The sequence below is a fragment of the Apteryx rowi genome, unplaced genomic scaffold (assembly GCF_003343035.1).
Source record: "Apteryx rowi isolate R43461 unplaced genomic scaffold, aptRow1 scaffold_130, whole genome shotgun sequence".
In the NCBI taxonomy this organism is placed as follows: domain Eukaryota; kingdom Metazoa; phylum Chordata; class Aves; order Apterygiformes; family Apterygidae; genus Apteryx; species Apteryx rowi.
Genome location: NW_020447531.1, coordinates 1,617,894 through 1,637,128, shown reverse-complemented (window position 1 = coordinate 1,637,128; position 19,235 = coordinate 1,617,894). Strand labels below are relative to the sequence as shown.

At 36.1% G+C, this 19,235-nt stretch overlaps 1 protein-coding gene across 2 annotated transcripts; it reads right to left on the bottom strand.

Moving 5' to 3' along the window:
* Positions 1–4,089: 4,089 nt before the first annotated feature.
* Positions 4,090–18,958, bottom strand: LACTB2 (lactamase beta 2). 2 transcript variants are annotated; one of them, XM_026056281.1, is made up of 7 exons: positions 18,767–18,958; positions 17,270–17,433; positions 15,785–15,911; positions 13,385–13,563; positions 9,163–9,311; positions 7,744–7,825; positions 4,090–5,128 (listed from the first exon to the last, which is right to left on the bottom strand). In XM_026056281.1, exons 1-7 carry the CDS (start codon positions 18,886–18,888, stop codon positions 5,088–5,090), a joined length of 864 nt encoding a protein of 287 aa, XP_025912066.1. In that variant the 5' UTR covers positions 18,889–18,958; the 3' UTR covers positions 4,090–5,087. The 2 variants fall into 2 exon arrangements, with proteins under 2 accessions (XP_025912066.1, XP_025912067.1); XM_026056282.1 differs by having other exon boundaries at positions 4,090–5,125; positions 18,767–18,957.
* Positions 18,959–19,235: the final 277 nt, after the last annotated feature.

The window sequence follows — 19,235 nt, the reverse complement described above, 5'->3', positions numbered from 1 at the left end:
TTGTTACATTGAAACGGATGAAGGAAAAAGGCTGAGAAATCAGCCCAAGGGCAGAAAACATCCAGGCCAGATTAAGCTGTCCCCAGAATCTCACAAATTCATGCTACTTTTGTTTATTAAAGACAGATACTCCTGATGGATATATGGAGAAGAAAGACCACGCTCTAGAAAAACAGTAATTTACAGCTGCAGTTAAAGCACTGTCCGAATGGATTTGCTGCCGGGAGGCCAAGAGGTTGGTTAAGCTGGAACTGCTGCGTACGGCTTGGCCTTGCCAAAATGTAGAGGAGAGTATGCACCACATACACTGTGAACCGTTAGCAACGGGTTGGTTTCTTTTTAACTGTACGGATCAGTGACTTATGCAGCAGACTGATTAGTGTATGACTTGGTAAGTGTTTCATCTATTCTGACGTGCCTAAAAACTGAATTCATGAATAACAACTGACTGTATTTAGAAAGAAGAGAACTCCCCCTTTAGCAGTACTTTAAGGAGATACATTTTAGAATTACTTATTTCACTTTACTAAAAGATGTGCATAGAAGTAACACTACATGTATAAATGCAGTATTTTAGTAAGTCTTTAAGTAACATTAACATAGCTCTTAAGTCTTATAGTAAAAAATACCACAAATGTAGAAAAGAAGCATCTTAGATGAAATCACAATCTAAAATCACCATCACTGCTGATGAGAAAATAACAGGTAATGAGTAACTTAAAATGCATCTTGCCATGCATCATTTCCTTAAATTAAGAGGTACGGTAAGAAAAAAAAATCCTAAAAGTATTCAAAGTGTTCTTAATTTTTCCAGTAACGTTTTAGCAACATTGTCTCTGTAACCTTCGGTGTGGACTATTGCCTTTATATTCCTACATGTAAAACTAACAAGAAGTTTGTTTTTCTAGAAGGCTTCTAGAAGTTCATCTGCTTTATAACACTGGCCATCAAACTGCTATCTCCCTAATTTGTCCCTGCTGTATTGCTTTTATTAGAATACTAGACCAAATGTTGTGTTGTGTGTAGGAATGAAGACACAGAAGTAGGACAAAAATGCCTCAGAGCCTCTTGCTCCTGAAAGTAACTTTCCTTAACACCTATTAACTGTAAATTAAAAAATATGTATAACATAAATGTTCAACAATCTGTGGCTTTTTAATGGTAAGTAGGCTAGGGTTTTAGAATTAGTGGGTGACGATCAAAATTTCTCTGTTTAGAATGAACTGCATTAAACAAGCAGGAAAGGAAGAACTGAGAAAGGTAAGAATTGAGAAATGCAGTAAATGATATGAGGGAATAAAGTGATCAATATGGGCAGAAGAGGAGAGAGAATTCACTGTGTTAAAAGAACAAAATGACACGGTTCCTTGAGAACAGAACTATAGTATAAGACAACATATTGAAATGACTAATTGCTGCTAAATTTGAAACTCAGGTTTAAAATCGTAACATCCCTTAATCTGGGAGCTGTGCGGATTGTTAATTTACAGCTGCAGTATCTTTCATATATAAAAAAGGAAAATGAAAATAATTTAAAAACATACAATACACAGGAATAATGGTTCTGAAGCTGGCATGCAGGTCAGGAGTTTGAACGAGACTTGTCAATAAAAGCCAGATTTACAATCAGGCTCAAACATTAAATTAAGAATGTTCTGAACCACAGGTATACTGCGATGAATAAAGCTAGCTGCGAAGATGCTCAGGAAATACTGTGGAAATTTATTAAGTGAGGAAAATAGGGATTCTTGGTATCTGGAGATGATCTAGGGTACCAAAAAGGACTGGAAATTTTCCCTCCAAAGCTGCATATATATTTAATTTAAAGAAAGAGAAGTTGATTTTGAACAAGCATTCAGATTTCAATACCAAGATGTTTTACACCCTAGAAATCCCTCCCTCCAATCCCTCCAATATTGGTATTGGCTACACCAGTATTTTGTAACTCTAAAGTAAAAAGAACACCATTTCAACAATGATGATAGAAGTATATCCCTACCTGCATACCATATAGATATAGATGTAATATACTGCAGAAGTGAAATACATTTGGTTGGGATGGGATAAAAATTAAAAGCCTTTTTGCAATACAGCCTTGAATCCATTCCCCACCTCAACCTAAAAAAAAAAAAATCAGGTCATCTCCACAAAATGTAACGCACAGGATTTAACTAACAGACTGAGATGGAACATCCTTTTCTCAAGCTATAATCAGTAAATGCCTTGAGCATCTGCCTATATTCCTCTCATACAGACACACACAGCTTCTTGGTTTCAACTTTTGTGTTCATCCTGATGATACAATATAAACTGCTGCACTGAGAAAGGGAAACAGGGCCACCTGTTGCCTCACCTGAAGTTTCCAAACCTTCCTTTTGCTGCAGTTCCCTCTTGTGCCACATGATGTTTCTTTTGGCTCTTTAGGCCTAGTGTAATGATGTAAAATGCCTGAGACTGTCAGCTGTCAATCCAGTCTGCTTCTTGTTTAGGTGCTGGTCTATGCTTGCTAAGTTTCTTTACAGATTTCAGTGTTTAGAAAGACTAGGTTTCAAAAATGATCCTGTCATTTAGGAAGGAGGTTTCTGATAGCCTGAAATCTGTATCAGGTTGCAACAAGACCCTGGAGGATTTGTCAGGAAGCACATCACTACACTAGAGCAACAGATACATACAGACCAATGCCCCTCCTGTTGGCTGACCTTTTCTGAATTCACTCATCACCAACTATGCCTAAAGACATAACTAAGAATGAGGTAAAACAAAAAGAAACAAAACAAAAAAGAAACCAGTAAGTTAGAAAGAAACAAAACAAAATAAAACGGTTTTACCTACCATTGAACTTCTTTCCTAGCTCTTAAATCTAATAAATGATTCTACCTACCTTTTGTATGCTATTTCTTGGGACAAGATCTTAAAATTAGCTAGCGGGGTGTGAAGTACCTGGAAACCTAGTCCATGCTCCTTTCAACTTCCATCCCCAGCTGTTTGGACAGTTAAGGCATTGGACCAAATTTGCCCTTCCATCTTGATGAGACTTCTGGTTTTATTCTTCATCTTTAACATGTTCTGCACAGATGAATGCATTCAATGCACTGAATGCAAATAGGCTAATCCCCATTTTTATATATCCATGTCACATGGCTTACATTACTATTACATTTTTAAATAAACATTCCTTCTGATTTAAAATCTCATAGTCAACAAGGAGTCTAAGACTGTTACAACACATCATAACAGATAAGTATTCTTCACTGTATATAAATCATAATGCAATCTCTGCTTTTAATATTTCAGAGACACTACATATGATCATTAATGACAACTTAAGTCTGGTTAAACTGCTATTTCTCCTAAGCATTTTCTGTGCTTGCTGCAGCACAAGAAGGAACGTGTAATTCTCTGAATTGTATCATACCTCTTTCTTCACTGTCTGCAGATTCCAAAGGATGACAACTCACTTCTAAAGCCAATCTGACATATTTTAAATGAAGTATAGTAAAACAGCAGAAAATGCTTCAGTGACCTTTCGCCTGCCAGTAGTTTTCTTGTCTAGCTCGGGAAGGTAATGAAACATTACCATTTCATAACAGACTTCCAATATCAGCTCTAACCTAGTATTTTAGATTCTCATGCTTCCCATCATGGCAGAAGACTGTACCATTTCACTAATCTTTCTTTTTTCCTGACGCAAAAAGTTGTAATTCAGAAGAAGCAAATTAAGTTTTTCAAAAGGGAAAAAAGTGATGATTAAGTAACTTTTCATTCATAACAGGAGAAAGAGTAAGCATAAATTCATGAAATACCTACAGGAAAAAAATATTATTAGTAGCAGGAAGTCCACATGAAAGCTTCTGAGTAATAATACGGAGAAGGAGAGGAGGAGAATACAGAGAATAATACAGAGACAAAAGGAGAAAAACAAGGCCTGAGTGGGGAAAAAAAAAAGGTGGCTGAACCAGAACACTGCAAGTAAACAGAAAACAGTAAGAAAAATTAGGAGCAGCCAACCTGAAGAAGAGCCCAAAATGGCAATGTGCAGAAAGTTAAGTGTGAGCAAGAGTCATGATGTGACTTCAAACCAGACCAATGAAGTTTGCAAAATGCATCTTTCATTTTATAGAGCAGGAAGTTAATATTTCCCCTATTTCACCCTTAGGGGTGAAGTTCAAATTCATCTTCACTTAAAACACACTATATTTTAAACATACAACACAGTATCTTACAATAAAAAACAACCTTTAGTTATAATCTTTGTAGTTTAAATGAAGTTAATAGAAAGCTGCTAGCAAAATCTGTTGCTTGCTAGTTAAAAAGTGATACACACAAGCCTTGGATCATGTACAATACATATCAATTTATATACTGCTTTTATCACATTCTTGTAGAATCTTAGAAAATAAGAATTTAAGATTGTGCCTTACCTTTCTGCATTTTTGACATTGGTTAGTTAAACTGACAAATCCTTAGAATGAATTCCATAGAAATGGTGTTTCCATGAGAAAATACAAAAATCTGGAATTACTTTCAGCATTTGTACAAACATATCTTAGTTCTCGCACTGATTAAACAGCAAAGCTGTACACAGGCAGCTAGATTAAAAAAGGAATATAAAATAGTATTTACCCCTGTTAACAAAAAATTACTTGTTTTTTAGAATTTATAGATAACTTGTTAGAAAACCACTTTTTGAAAAGCACAAGCAAATAAAAATAGGTTTAAAATCAAATATTTTTTACTACAGATTTTTTACATCACTGATTTACTAACTTTATAATATTACAGGCCTTGCTATTTGTCTTCTGCCTCTGATGATAAAGCTGAGTATTTTGTAACAGAGGTAACATGCAGTTTTTCACACTAATTTCATTTTATTAACTCAGTACCTGTCAAGTTATTTTTAAAATTCCCATGAAGTACAACATGAAAAATATTAGTTAACTGACAGTAACACTGCCTTAAAATTGTGTGAGTGCTTTATTTTTGATGAAAGAATAATTAGTTTTAATTTTACATATTATCTGGATTACTCTAATTCTTCATGTAGCTACTGTGCAGATTGAGAAAATCCTTGAGCAATCTTGGGTAATTTACAAATTGCTTCTCCATCTGAAGTTGGCCTCGTGTACTGCTAAGAAAAAAAAATAGTCACAAACTAATACTTAGATGCTATATATAAACATCAGACTATATCTCAACCTCAAACATGTACATGTGTACATAAGTACATACATAACATTTTTTGTTAAAGATCACTAGGCTGCCTTTTGGAATATTTTCCTTCAGGACAGTGTTCTGTTTTAATGGAAACTGATTTTCAAAAACTGTCTCACAATTTAACTTCTAGAGATATAAAGCATGATTAATAAAAAAAGGGTTGAATTATCCTACAGTTATTTAAAGGTCAGAACATTAACCTTTCTAGATATTAAGAAATTTGTGGCAGAGCATTTGCTGCATTTTTGAAATTTATGAACTTTAGAGGAAAAAATCTGTTCTGCTAGATTAAGAACATAATCATTGGTATAAAGCAGAAAAAAAACCCAAATTATTTTGATCTCTTCACAGCAGCTGTGTCTAAAAAAAATGTGAAAAACAACTAGGATATATGCATCAATAAAGGTAGTATCACTCCTGACTGAAGTTATAAAAGTTATGTAACAAATAAACTGCAGCCCCTAGAATGAAGTGGTGAATTAGTGAATCCAGCAGACAGCTTATGGCCATATCCTGCATGGACTAGCTCTCCGGTAAGAGCAGAATGTGCCCATTGTATTCATTACTGATACTGACAAAATGTTTCTTTGGAAAAATATTTTGTGAAAATTAAGTGAACAGTGTTATGACTGCAACTCGTCTTCCATAATGAAAACAAAACCTGAAAAACTGCAACTCAAGCTATGCAGAAAGGACATCATATCAAAGCCAAACGAACAAATAATGCAAGTATGCAAGTACTTGTGTGCTAAATGCCTAGGACCAATGTAATCAATTTACCTTAACAGATGTCCTTAATTTGAACTGAAAAACTGACAAAGGTCATGTGATGTTCCTTGTGCATCACAGATCCAGGTTCTAGTTTGCATTTAAAAATTTAGCAAATGTTTCAACACTGTACAGATCAGCACATAAAAAATAAATGTTCTCATCAGACTGCCTTCCTCTTTCTATGCGAGCACAAATCAAATATGAAGCAAAAAAAAATTTTTAAAGGCACTTCTTGTGGTTCTTGGAAAGCAGGAATAGACAGTTGGATCAAGGATCTTCAACTGGAGCAAAAGAGTTGCAAGAATTACTCTGATTATTACCCCTCTAGTTATTAAAACTTTCCAATAATTTCAAGCAGTTGCTACTTTGTGAAGCACACAGATATCTGACTGAAGTTCCGTATCTGCTGTCTCTTTAAAAATCAAAGGTGATTTCTGAGGAAAATGGAGATATTTACGTCCAGCAAGCATGAAAAATGTTTTGAAAAGAACTGGCTTAATAGATGATTGTTTGAAAGTTACAAGCCTACTCAATCCAACAAATTAATTCCACAATATTTAAGATGCATACACAGAGTTTTTTGTAGGGAAGGTTGCAAGTCTTCCTCAAAAGAGAAAGTTAATTTATCCACTACTTTATCTACACACAGAATGCTGTTATTACAGCTACTTTAGGAATTATTCTTATTGTGAAAGGGAAGGAGCAAGTTTAGTCAACAGCATCTGATAGCCCAAAGAAATCTTGCAAAGCAAAATTGAAGAAACTTGTAGGACTAAGTTCAATCATGTATGTTAATAATGAAGAATTGAGATCACACTTAAAAGCTGGTGCAGGAAGCGAATGGGTCATTTAAATAAGTTCCCATGGCATTCTGCACAAAGTATGTTTGAAGACCTCATTTTCTGAACCTCAGTAACAACTGTATTTGAGTGATTCTAGCCTATGTTCTTAAAATAAAAATCAAGTCTTGCATGTTCAAATAATACTGAACTTAATAGCTGATTTATGATTAAAACAAACAGAGGATCCAAGTTGGAAAAAATACAGTAACTTGATGTCATTAAATTGGCAAATACTGAAAACATAAACATTTTTAAACATTCATGTGATTATTCACTAGTGAATAGACGGGCCAGGGTATACTTATTTAATCTACAGAAAGAAATACATTCCTTAGCCTCTGGCTGAATAATGTTTCCAATTGCTCATGTTATTACAGAAATAGAATTAAATATAAAACCAGTCAACTAAATATAGCTGCACTACTTAAATACTGTAACTTGTACTGAATTTATAAAAAGGAACACTGCATGATATAACCATCTCTAGACACAAATACACGACAATATGTATTTAGAGAAGGCAGAAGCATAAAATGAATTTCCATAAATACCATATACGTGTATACTTAGGTATGCATTTCAAAAAATATTAAAAAAAGCATAAATGCTAGCATTAGGAATATATTCCAGGATATGCTTTAAATCAAAGTTTAAAGGTATATGCATTGCAGCAATTTGTGCTCCCAGAATATCAGAAATGCTTTATAAAATATTTTCTAAAAATTTAGATATACTTCATAATCATAGGCTTTTTACACCAAATTCTACTTTTAATTGTCTGAATGACACCTACAAGAACTGTGTCACAAATTAATTGCATTTTTTTTTCCAGGAATCAATGCACTAAAATATTATGAGAAACAATACACAGAAAAATCAGAATGACCCTCCTTCCACCCCTCCATCCACAACTTACACACTTTTCCTTCTTTTTCCAACTTCTTCAAGTGGACTATGAGATTATTTTCTGCTGCTTTAAGTAAATTCTCGGGAATGTCCTAATGGAAACACAAATATATGTTTTATATTTGTTTAAATGTCTCCCAATTATTTTGATACAGAAACCACAGTTTATTAACATGGTAATTCAGAAGAAGAGAATCTGTGTTCAATACACAGTTACATAGTAAGAAAAATATTAAATAAGTAAATCAAAGCTTACACCAGCTAAACTAGTAGCCTAATAACACGTTTTTGCTTACTTTGCTTATTTTTTGCGTTATGCAGACTTTGGTTAACACTAAGACTGCTCTTCTGAACTTGGTCTGTATGTAGCTAAGCATTTTTTCCACAGATCTTAATGACCAGTTCAAAGATGCATTTCTCCATAGATACCTATTACTTCTATTCCATGATAATATTTGCATGGGTTTAAATAGTTTTAACAATTAATATCTGTAAATGATTAAACAACTAAAAAACCCAACAGCTTCAAGGGAGTGAAGTGTATCTTAAAATTTTCCAGTGCTGATTAGGTAAAAATCAGTAGTATTTCTCAAAATTCCCTTCTTCAGTACTATCTTCCTAAAAGTAATGTCTTTTTCTAAAAAATTAAAAAGGTTCTTTTCCAAATAATGCATGAGTACATGAGTCTGGCAGAAAAAAATTCCCTAAAAAATGGTTTGATGAATTGTGAAGCTTCTAAAAATCTGTAAAAAGACTACAATCACACTTTTTTATATCAAATCTTTAGTAGTATGGAGAAAAATCTTATCAAATAGTGACAGGAGAAGCTGTTTGTGCTTTTGTACCGAAAGTACACATGTACATTTGATTTGTACCACATGTACAAATTACTGAGGTTATGTGAAGATCAATGGAGCAGCAAAAATGTATTCTTACACCTGCGTAATGACACACATGAACTACCAAACTTCTGAATGCAATATCCAGCTCCTGTCAAATAGCAGTGCACCTGCACCCTCCTGCAGGCTGATGAATCTGGAACTAGATGTTCTAGCCAATCTTTTAAGAGACCCCAAACAAACTTTGACATATTATCTTTCTTGTTAACATATAGAGTGAAAGAAAAACAGCAATAAACAGTCATCTCATATTTTCCACTCTGACCGAAACACTACAACTTTATTTTTGTTTGATCCTATAAAACCAAGCTTAGCACCATTTAGTTAGTGAAGCAGGAAGTCAGTAAGAATCATCTGGGCTCCAATCCGATAAACTGCTTAAACAATACTATTTAAATGCAGTCACACGTGTTTTGAACATGCAGAAATCTTTTTTAAAAAGCCATCATAGTCAGCATTTAAGTTTGTGAACATAACCTCCATTTTTTTTAGTTGGATCCAAAAACTTTTTTTTTTTAATCAGTTATTACCTGGTATACTATCTTTACAAGCTCCGAGGATGTATATGATTTTCCGGCATTCTTCTGGAAAACACTCAGAATTTGCTGTTCACGTGCATTTCGGTGAGAAATGTATCCTTGAATTCTAGCATTTGCATCATGCACTACTGGGCCATGACCTAAATTGAAACACATGTACCATGTACCAGACTTCTATTATTTCAAAGTAGAATTAAGTATGCTATCAGATAACTGACTCATTCTGATGTTAAGCTCTGGTGGACTTGGAAGTCTTATGGAAGGAGCAGTATCTGTGTACGTAACACCCTGACAGAGTATGCTTGATATTACATTATAACAGGTTCTTTGCATGTTTTTTTTTTTTAAATATAAATAGGCCAAAATTAAATTTCAATGTCTGCATCATAGCGTGCAATCAATAAGGATAAAGACGGGAAGAGAGAGAAAAGGAAATAGATCTAAAGTCTGAATAGGGAAAAGTAATACTTCTGATAGAGTAAAGAAAGGAAGGAAAGACTACTTCAGTCTGCTTTTTAAAAAAAAGGATAAAAGAGTTCACTACTTAAAAGGGTTTGAAAGATAAGTTTCAGATTATTTTATTACCTCTGTCTGCCTTTCTCACCCTGGGATACTGATATTGATGATTTAAACTGATACTGGACTGAGTACAGTCATGGCTGAGGCAAAGACTTGTGTTCTAGTCTACTGTGCCTGTTATGGGGGTAAATAACCCTAGCAAAGAGAGAGGAGAGAGAAGTAACATGTTTAACTGTGGGAGTTAAATCTTCCAGGACTGATCTTCAGAACTCATTCACATACTGCTCCCCAAGTACATATTTTCATCTGCATGCTTAAAAATACAAATAGAAGAAAAATCAATGAACCAATCTTGATACGTGGAGGCAGGAATAAACAATGCACAAGAAAGGTTTTATGTGGGTCATTTTAAGTCTGGCTGAATTTAAGTAAATAAACGTAACATACTTTTTTTTCCCCCCTGGATTTATCATGGCAGATCAGTAATGCTAGACTTACTGAAAGGTCTTTGAATCAAATTAGAAAAAGGCTCAGTTGCTATTCCTATTGATAAACCATTAAGCTTTGTGGAAAGTTAAATACTGCCTCATGATACACTAAAATGATAGATGAAATCAAAATATTTTTCACACAGGAGTTATGTGTGCACAAATTAAACTGTATGTTACTTGCAGTGTTGTATGAATATTTCTTATATGCTCTTTATAGTGAGGTTTCCAATAGCTGTGCTTGTATACCTCACAAGCAAAAGCAGCTGCAAATTCCAGCTCTGTCAGGTTAAAGTCCAAGTCATTTATAAAATAGTGAGACTAGGAGACTACTGTAAAAGTAACTTTTCTTTTTTTTCTTTTTTTTCTTTCTTTCTTTTTTTTTTTTTTTTTTTAAGTTATTGGGTATCGTCCAAATCAAAGTTTCTTTTGAGATTGACTTTAGAAACAAACACCCCCCCTCCCATCCCTGCCAACATCATATTCTTTACTTGTACTTTTGGGTTGTTAACTGACTAAATGGGGTTTTAGTTTTAAGACTTTCTAATTTAAAGCTTATTTTGCCTGTGGACAGCAGCTTACAGAAGAAGAGCAACTACTTCAAGTTTTGAATATTTGTGAAATAAAAAGTAGCGTCAAAGGAAACTATCCTTCAGCAAGAGTCAAAACCATTTATGAATATCTCAACTTAAATACTGACTTCAGATGAGCTAGGAATTAAAATATACATTGAAGCTTATCTTATGTAAAGATAGTGTTATAAATAAATGATATGCAATATGTCAGTATAAACTATGCTGCCATATGCACATATTTAATAATTTCAAATACATTTAATCTGAAGCTCTATTTCTTTGCAAAATAAGTTAGGAATATAACAGTATCTCAGGAAATACGTTACTCTTTGTAAAAATGCAATTTTACATTTATAAAAATAACATTAAGATATGCAGAGCAGAAACTATAATGGTAACTGTCCATTCTTTTACATTCTCTGATGACAGAAGTCACATGAAAGTATTCAAAATAAAGGTCTGTACATGGAATCACAAGACAGTCCTAAAACCAGTCCCTGCACTTCCAGATTATTTAATTTACTTAGGTGGACTGTAAAACCAATGTCAGTATCTGCAATGGAACCCCTCTTTTGCAAGGTTAAAGAAATTTCATATCCACCATACCACATAATCTGTAGCCATTGCATATGCACACAAAGACTTTAAAATGATATCAGAAAGCTTGGAACTACATCTAAGTGTGGATTTGCACTATTAGCTCATAAAATCTTGCACACAGTATCATTTTTTCTACCTTATCAAATAGCACTGTATATTATTATAGGAATGGGAGCCCTCTGCTGGCTAAAACACCCTTTTTCTGTTCTCAAGGATTCTTATAAAGTATTAGCTGTAAATGGGCTGTAATGCATATTCTGCCCAAAGTCCCTTCCACATTAAATAAAAAGTAAAAAAAATTAAAAAAAAAAACGGAAAGAAAAGCATTGGCCAAATTCAGCTACTCAGCAAGCAGTCAAGTTGTTACAAAAATTCATCATGCTCCCCTAATGTAAGTGCTAAAGCACAGGCAGGGGAGAGAGAAACAGTACAAGAATTATGAAAACTTAAAACTATACTAAGGTCAATGGACCCAGGTTACACAGGATGTACAGGTAAAACAAAGTACCTTCTGTTATAGTTACCATTTTACTATAATAGCTACCAATAATATAAATAATTGTTTTAACCGGGCAGTAGTTATCTTACTATATTAATTAGTTCTAAACCAGCTCAATATGTAGCTACTCATCACTGAAAACAGACTACTCTATTGTCTTCCTAAATGCAAGTACAGCATAAACATATTTACAGCAGTGTAGTAAAACAGTTACAAATAAGTGGGACAAACATTCAACCTTAGTGAATGTGTAATCTAGATAAACAATAATTAAGAAGAGACCTAAATACAATAGATAAAACTGATGACCATAACAGAATTTAGCATATATGTTTTTGGAAGGCAGAAATTTAATTAAAGAAGAAGATTGTGTTTTGTAGGTATTTAAGAAAGAAAAAATAACATTTGATTGAGCAGTAGATTGAGATTCAAGAGCCTAAAATATTCTTAATTTTACTAGTAGTGAAGTAAATAATCACGAGTAAGTCACTATTTCTGTCTGTGTCAGCTTCCTCATCCAGAAATATATATAATGACATTTTCCTTTAAGATCTATGCATAAAAATGCTATTTAAGAGCATTTACTTCAAAAGAAGCATATTTTAAGAATGAAGACAAAAGGGATTTGGTTATGTAGGCTAAACATAGAAGGTTATGGAAGAAGACAGAAATAAGAATGTAGATATAGTCACTCAAGATGACTAGTGTGAAAAAGATGAAACAAGAAAGTGACGAAAAGCCCTGAAACATAGCTCTGAAAAAGAAAACGAGGAGCTTAAACATTAGTTACATAATGAATTCTTAAAATCCAATCTTGACAAACAGACACATGGCTTATATGAAAATTAAATGCATTCCCAAGATTTAGTGGAGATAGAGGGAAAAAAAAAAGAAAAGCAAATTCACTGACTGAATGAATCAGCAAGTTATTATTAAAACAGCATGTTTGACCTCTTGGCTCTTGTTCAAATTCAAGCTAAGTCATTAACTAAGATAACCATCTTACAGTTCCGCAGCCTTCCAAGATGAGCTTGTGGTTTATCTGTGATGTACAGGACAGAAGCTGCTCTCAAAAAACATTACTATGTTACCCATACTGGCAGGGTACGCAGATGCAAAGGACCAAAAGGACTGTTGTTTCCTTCCAGGATAGTATTAAGATGCATGGATAGAGTAATATAAGAAAACCAAATGTGCTCCATGCTTTCTACAATAGTCTCTAGGCTTTTGGTACAAAACCCTTCAAAAGCGCAAGACTCATCCTGAAATGAAAACAAAACAAAACAAAACAAAAAAAACCCCCAAAACCTCATGAGAGAAAGTCATCTATCAATGAGAGATTTTATGGTCCTGCAACCTCCATGCCGTAAAGTTATCTTAATGGCTTTACACTGGACACATATTAAGTAATGAACTTGAATTGTTACATTAATAATAATGTTTGATTGTAATAAGAGTTCTCAAATCCTTAGAGGAGATATTTAAAAATTATATAGTGCATTTAATTATGCAATTACAATAGAATTACTAACCTGGATATATTAAATCTGGTTGCATTTGTAATAATCTTTTCAAAGTTTTCATGTATTCATACAGGTCTTCAATTATTGTTGTTCCTTCTCCTAAAATACAGTCACCGGAAAATAAAGCATTTTCTTCTTCTAGATGTAAAGCCATATGATCATCAGTGTGCCCAGGCGTATATAAAACTCTGTTTAAGGAACCCCCAAAAAAGAAAGCATATATTTTTCATATAGGAGTCATATATGCATCATTTTCAGAAGCTAGAAACAAATAATAATACAGCCTTACATTTATAAAGGAGTATACAAAAATTAGCAAAGAATAGTATTGAAAAAACTTGAAATGTCAAGAGGATACCATTTTGTCTAACCCCAGTCCATTTTCCTGTACCATGTAGAGAACCACACAGATCATTGTCTCAAAATGCTTTTATTTACATGGCACATCATAAGTAACATCTGTACATTTTTTAATAGTTTATCAAGGGAGCTGGCTAGCCATGTAGAATTTCTGTTACAGAAGGCTTTACTCTGAAGCTTTAGAAAAGGAAAACTGACACATTATTTGCAGATTGAAAAAAGTAAAGTTAACGACATACACTTGCACTTAGCAGAAGAAGGTAAGGATGATGTTGCTGATCCTTTTAGAAATTCATTATATACTTCTGGCCCCAACCCAGAGAAAATTCTATCTTTTGAATTTTATTTTTGCCCCAAAGCCCCATGGCACAGTGGAGTGGAGCTGCCAAATACAACATGGAATGATGATCTTTTAGCTGTTCTATATGCAGGTCATTAAACATCTTAAAGGTAAGAATTTAGGACCCCACAGCTTGAATGAATACTGCATTAAAATGCAGCAAAGGGTGAAAGGACAGTTGATATGTATATAGTAACTTGAGCTCCTAAGAAGCTGCACTGCAGTGTCCTTTCACTAAGATTTTTGAAAGGCAGAAGGCTTCACACTGAGACTGATTTGAATTGAAATTATGCAACGCAGAGCAGCATCACTGCTGCAATTCATTAGAATCTTCTTGTCCACTGCAGATGCATCAAAGCAGTGATCAGGAGCTTACAGAGCTGGTGCCAAACATGGTGTACAGGCCAATTCGAAACAGCACCCAGACAAGTCAGGGCAGGGCTGGGAGGCCAGAAACACAGAGGTGTCTGATGCAATGGCTCCTAGCTCTTACTGAATACTGAGTTCAGCAGAAAGTAGGTGAGCCATCACCCTGCAGAGGCAACATAAAATCAAGTTGTTGGATTGTATCTTGGTTTTGTAGGAAGTGTTACATTCTAGCTCCAGATGAAAATTGACCAGGAAGCTTAACCACCAACATGGACAAAAATACAGCCTGGCACACCTCCTTGAAAACTTGAAGGTTGCTAACTAAAAATGTAATATGTGGATACTATTGTTTTAGAACCAGTGGGGAATCTAAGAGTACCTTTAAAATACCGACCAAATCAAGCTATTCATGCTTTTAATGAAACATTAAAAGTTTGGTTGCATAACTGCAAACTTCAAAATGTGCCACCCCTGTCTTGCTTGGACTCGATTTTAACAAGCTGTATTTCATCTCTTATTTTGTCCAAACATGGGCCACTCATGGTAGTGATAAGTGTTCAATCTTCCCTGGATCTCTTCATGTATTTTTTTAAACTCATAAAATAAAATGCTTTTTATCAGTGATAGCCTTTATTGTTTATAGGTTTTCTTCCAGTCAGCCAGCTGACATATTCTAGAAGTGGGATATACTTCACATCTAACAGAGGAAAACAGCAAGATTAGTCCTAAGCAATGAGGCAAACAGACAGATCCTGCCTTGTTGATGAAAGAATTCTAGAGAGAGAATGGTCGGCCTTTTTCTTTTTTGGGGTGACAGGGAGTTGCTTTTTGTTTCAGATTCATTCATGCTAACAAGACAGGCAATGTGCTCTTGGGAAGAAGTCCTCCTAAACTAACACTCTGCAAGAACCTGACAGCTAAAAGGATTAAAATTAAACAAAATTGACTCCTTGGGATGTATTTTTATAGTAAAAAGAGAGGCATGCTAAATCGTCCATATAGAGTATTGTAAATTTCCCCATAAAAAATAATTACTCATCTAACAGCAATGATGACGCGTGTAAAATCCTGTTTGATTTTCCTTAAAGGAATAATATTTTTCAAGGTAAATGTTCTTAACTTCTTTGGAGAGGCCAAAGACTACAGGCTAATTCCTGAATGCATTCAAAAAAACAGTAAATAAATCCCTCCTGGATCATGATAGGAAGTTTACCTGTGAGAGTAAGTATTGGCAGCATCAGATGTATGGATTGTCAATCATTAAAAATTAAGGTACATAGAAAAGTCAGAATTCTGAGGGGAAAAAGTGATCTAGCAAACCTGCAGAGATTGACATTTACCTGAGTGTGGCTCCCTCTGTCTGTAACACATCTCCGTCTTTAAGATATGAATACTTATGTTCCCCTTCTCCTATTATTTCTTCGCAATGAGGGACACGTGGAAGCTTACTAATGCGATATTCAGAGTCTATTTAAAGAAAGCAAAAAAAAAAAAAAAGAGGTTCACATTTTAAATGTCACTATCAAAGCTGTTTCCACAGCAAGAGTACTTTTTGTAGAAGCACAATTAATCATTACATTATATGAATGCAAAATTAAAAATAAGGAATTCTGCACAGTAATATTATGTTTATAAAGCAACTTTATTCCAGAGCCACAAACACCGAATAGAGAAAAACCTCTGAATCTGAATACAACTGTATAGTGTACCAGCAGCAATTTTGAAGATGGAAAAGCAAAAGCCAAATTAGTAAAGAAACTTCAACTATTGATTTATTACATTTTACAGATAATGTTTCTTCTTGACTCTTGACAAAACCCCCAAACCAAGTTTCTAAAGCAGCACAGAGATTTCTGCACTCAAGTCTGACTTATGATTCATAAAAGCACCATTCAGCATCTGCCTAAAGCTGGATGACTCCCTTTTTGACCTGAACTTCCCTCAGTATCTACAGGTCTAAACTGTGCACATTCTTTGAATATCTTCACTGGAATAGCCAAGGATGCTATGGATAGCAACCTAGATATCAGGTAACTGTATAACCCTTGCAGGGCTTGATAGCCATCCTTAAGGACTGACAAGATCAAAATCCTCACTGAAACCAATACTGTTTTCAGTAGCATCCAGGCTTCTTTGGAGATAAGCACCTGCCAACGTTACAAAATCTGATAAAGCTGCAGCCTGTGACAAAGTCTGACAAAACAAGGAAGGAACAGCATTATCCATGATGCTTATTCTCTTCTCAGATATTTAAGAAGAAATGTCACTTACTGTGTACCAACATGAAATACATATCTTAGATTAGAATTTACTTGAAAGCTCCCTCACCCCCTTCCCCTCATGACTTGAGGCCTAGAATTTAATCAACAATTACCAATGGTCTACTGTAAGGAATCTTAAAGTTGTTTTTCCTTTTCCAAAAGGAAGTTATTAAGTTCTTTACTGCTTTTACTGAAGTGAAAATAAAAGTAAATTTGTTACTACTGTCATTGTAGAGAGGAACAAGTATCAAGCTTTTCTCGTATCTCTTTCTTCATGTTGTGTAAACTGCTGATGGTAAACTAGGTTCTCTCTCATCATTCAAACAAGAAAAATTCAGTATGAAATTATACACAGGTATTAAACTGTAGTACTACAGCTATAATACTCAGATTATTCACTGATCTCATTCTATACATTGCAATGGTATCATGAAATTACATGCAGTTTATATGGAGATTCCAAAAAAATAATCCAGCTGACTGTTACATATGAGCACCCAGTAAGAGTTGTTTCTTGCCACATATCTAATACATTTTCAGCAATATCTGAAATCTCTGGCCTACCATTTGGGATGTTTTTACAGATATCGGGTATTCCACCAGTATGATCACGATGCCAGTGAGTCACTAAGATTTCTTGAATTGAGATGTTGAACTCTGACAGTGCCTGTTTTAAGCAGCCAATATATTCAGGAATAGCTGGCTCCCCAGTGTCAATAAGGATCCTTCTACATATAGACCAAAAAAGGGAGAAAAAACAGAATTTAAAAGCACTCATGTGACAGTTAAAGTACGTTTAACTCCCCCCCAACATTGCATTCAAACATATAAATGTAGTAATAATGGGTGTTTGCTGCTAAGTTTTACTTTCTATGTCAGGTTTTAATCATTAAACCAACCAAATGCCATATAAACAATAATTTTCGCACATACTCAGTACTGTCTGTATGAATTATTCTGATTATAGATTATTTCCATAACATATATAGAACTATCTTGGCTCCAGTATCTTTCTAAATTAGGTGCAATACCATTCAAATATTGCTTTTAGGCACAGCTCAGCTGTGGACAGAAACAACCCTGCTTTCACACATCACAGAACGCAAATCAATGTTTTGCTATTTTCAACTAGTTTAATGCAAAACAAATCCAGGGACTTTGAACTAATTTCCTGGAATGAGCAGGATATTACAGATCCTTGGGTTACTCCACAAAGAATCACATGGGGTCCAAGTAGGCACACTATCCCGGGCTATATTTTTTTCCCCCAAATCTACTAACAGACTTACAAAGTTAATATTCCTTAATGGGAAACTTGCTACACTTGAGATATAAGATATATATCTTATATCTCTTTCTTCTATGACATTCTCTCCAATGACAGAAGAGTTAACAAAGCAGCTAATACACAAATCCACAAATTTGCAATTTTGGACAAGCTGCAGGAACTATCATTTAAAGTCCTTCTGTAATTGACTATGGGTAGACTTCCAAAAACATGTAAACAAACCAAGTCTTATAAATTATTTATTTTAAGTTTTTTTCCTTTGATAATAGCAAACTTCCTTGTAGCTTTGACAGGGCAACTAGATTCATAGTACACCCATCTCTTCCCTTCCCCCGTTTAAGGCTTGTTTTGTTTTCAGTAGTTAGAATCATTATTTTTCTTTGAACCCTGCGCACTCGACACTGCAAGCAGGGACAAACGCAGGCCACCGCTGAGAAAAACCGCGGAACGCAGCGGGCTTCGCTAAGAAGCGCGGAAGGCCTCGTGCCGCCGCGCAGGGCAGAGCGCTGCGGCGCGGCGCCGCCTGCCCTCCCTCACGGCCCTCAGCGCCAGGAGCGGCACGCGCCGCCCGCCGGCGGCTCCGCGCGGGCCGGCTGGGAGCCGCAGCGCGCAACGCTTTCCCACGTCGCCTCCGGTGACCGGATCAGGAAAAAAAAGAGGGATTTCTTTCCTCCTCGTTTCTGCTTAAGACGGCGGGGAACGAGGGCAACTGCGGAGCCGCCCGGCAACCCCCGGGGAGGCGGCGGCGGGGCCCGCGCGAGCCGGGCCGTTACCTCGGCCCGGTGCCCACCAGGTAGGTGTTGGTGCCCTGCAGCGTCATGGGGCCCGGGTTGCAGCCCAGCACGCGCACCACGCGCGACGAGAGCCGCTCCATGCGGGGCAGCAGCGACGCCATCTCCGCTGGCGACCCCCCGCCCGGCCCCGGCGGCGAGGCGAGGCGGAAACAACGGCCGCCCTTCGCCCCGCCCCCCGCGGGACCAACGGCTCCGCCCCGCGCGGCTGCCGACTAGGGCGGGCGCCCGCCGCGGGGGGGGGCCTGGCGGCCTCTCGGGGGGCGTGTGTGGGGATCACAGCTACGTTTTAGCGGAAAATTGCCTCCAGGAACAGCGTGCGTGGTAGTTAAGCAGAAGAGAGTCGCCTGTTCCCCTCGATGAGGCAGGAAGGGGTTCACGGGAGCTGCGGTCGCGCCTCCTGTGCGTGGTGACGAAGGAGTAAATTCCCAGCGGATGCCGTCGCGGCCCG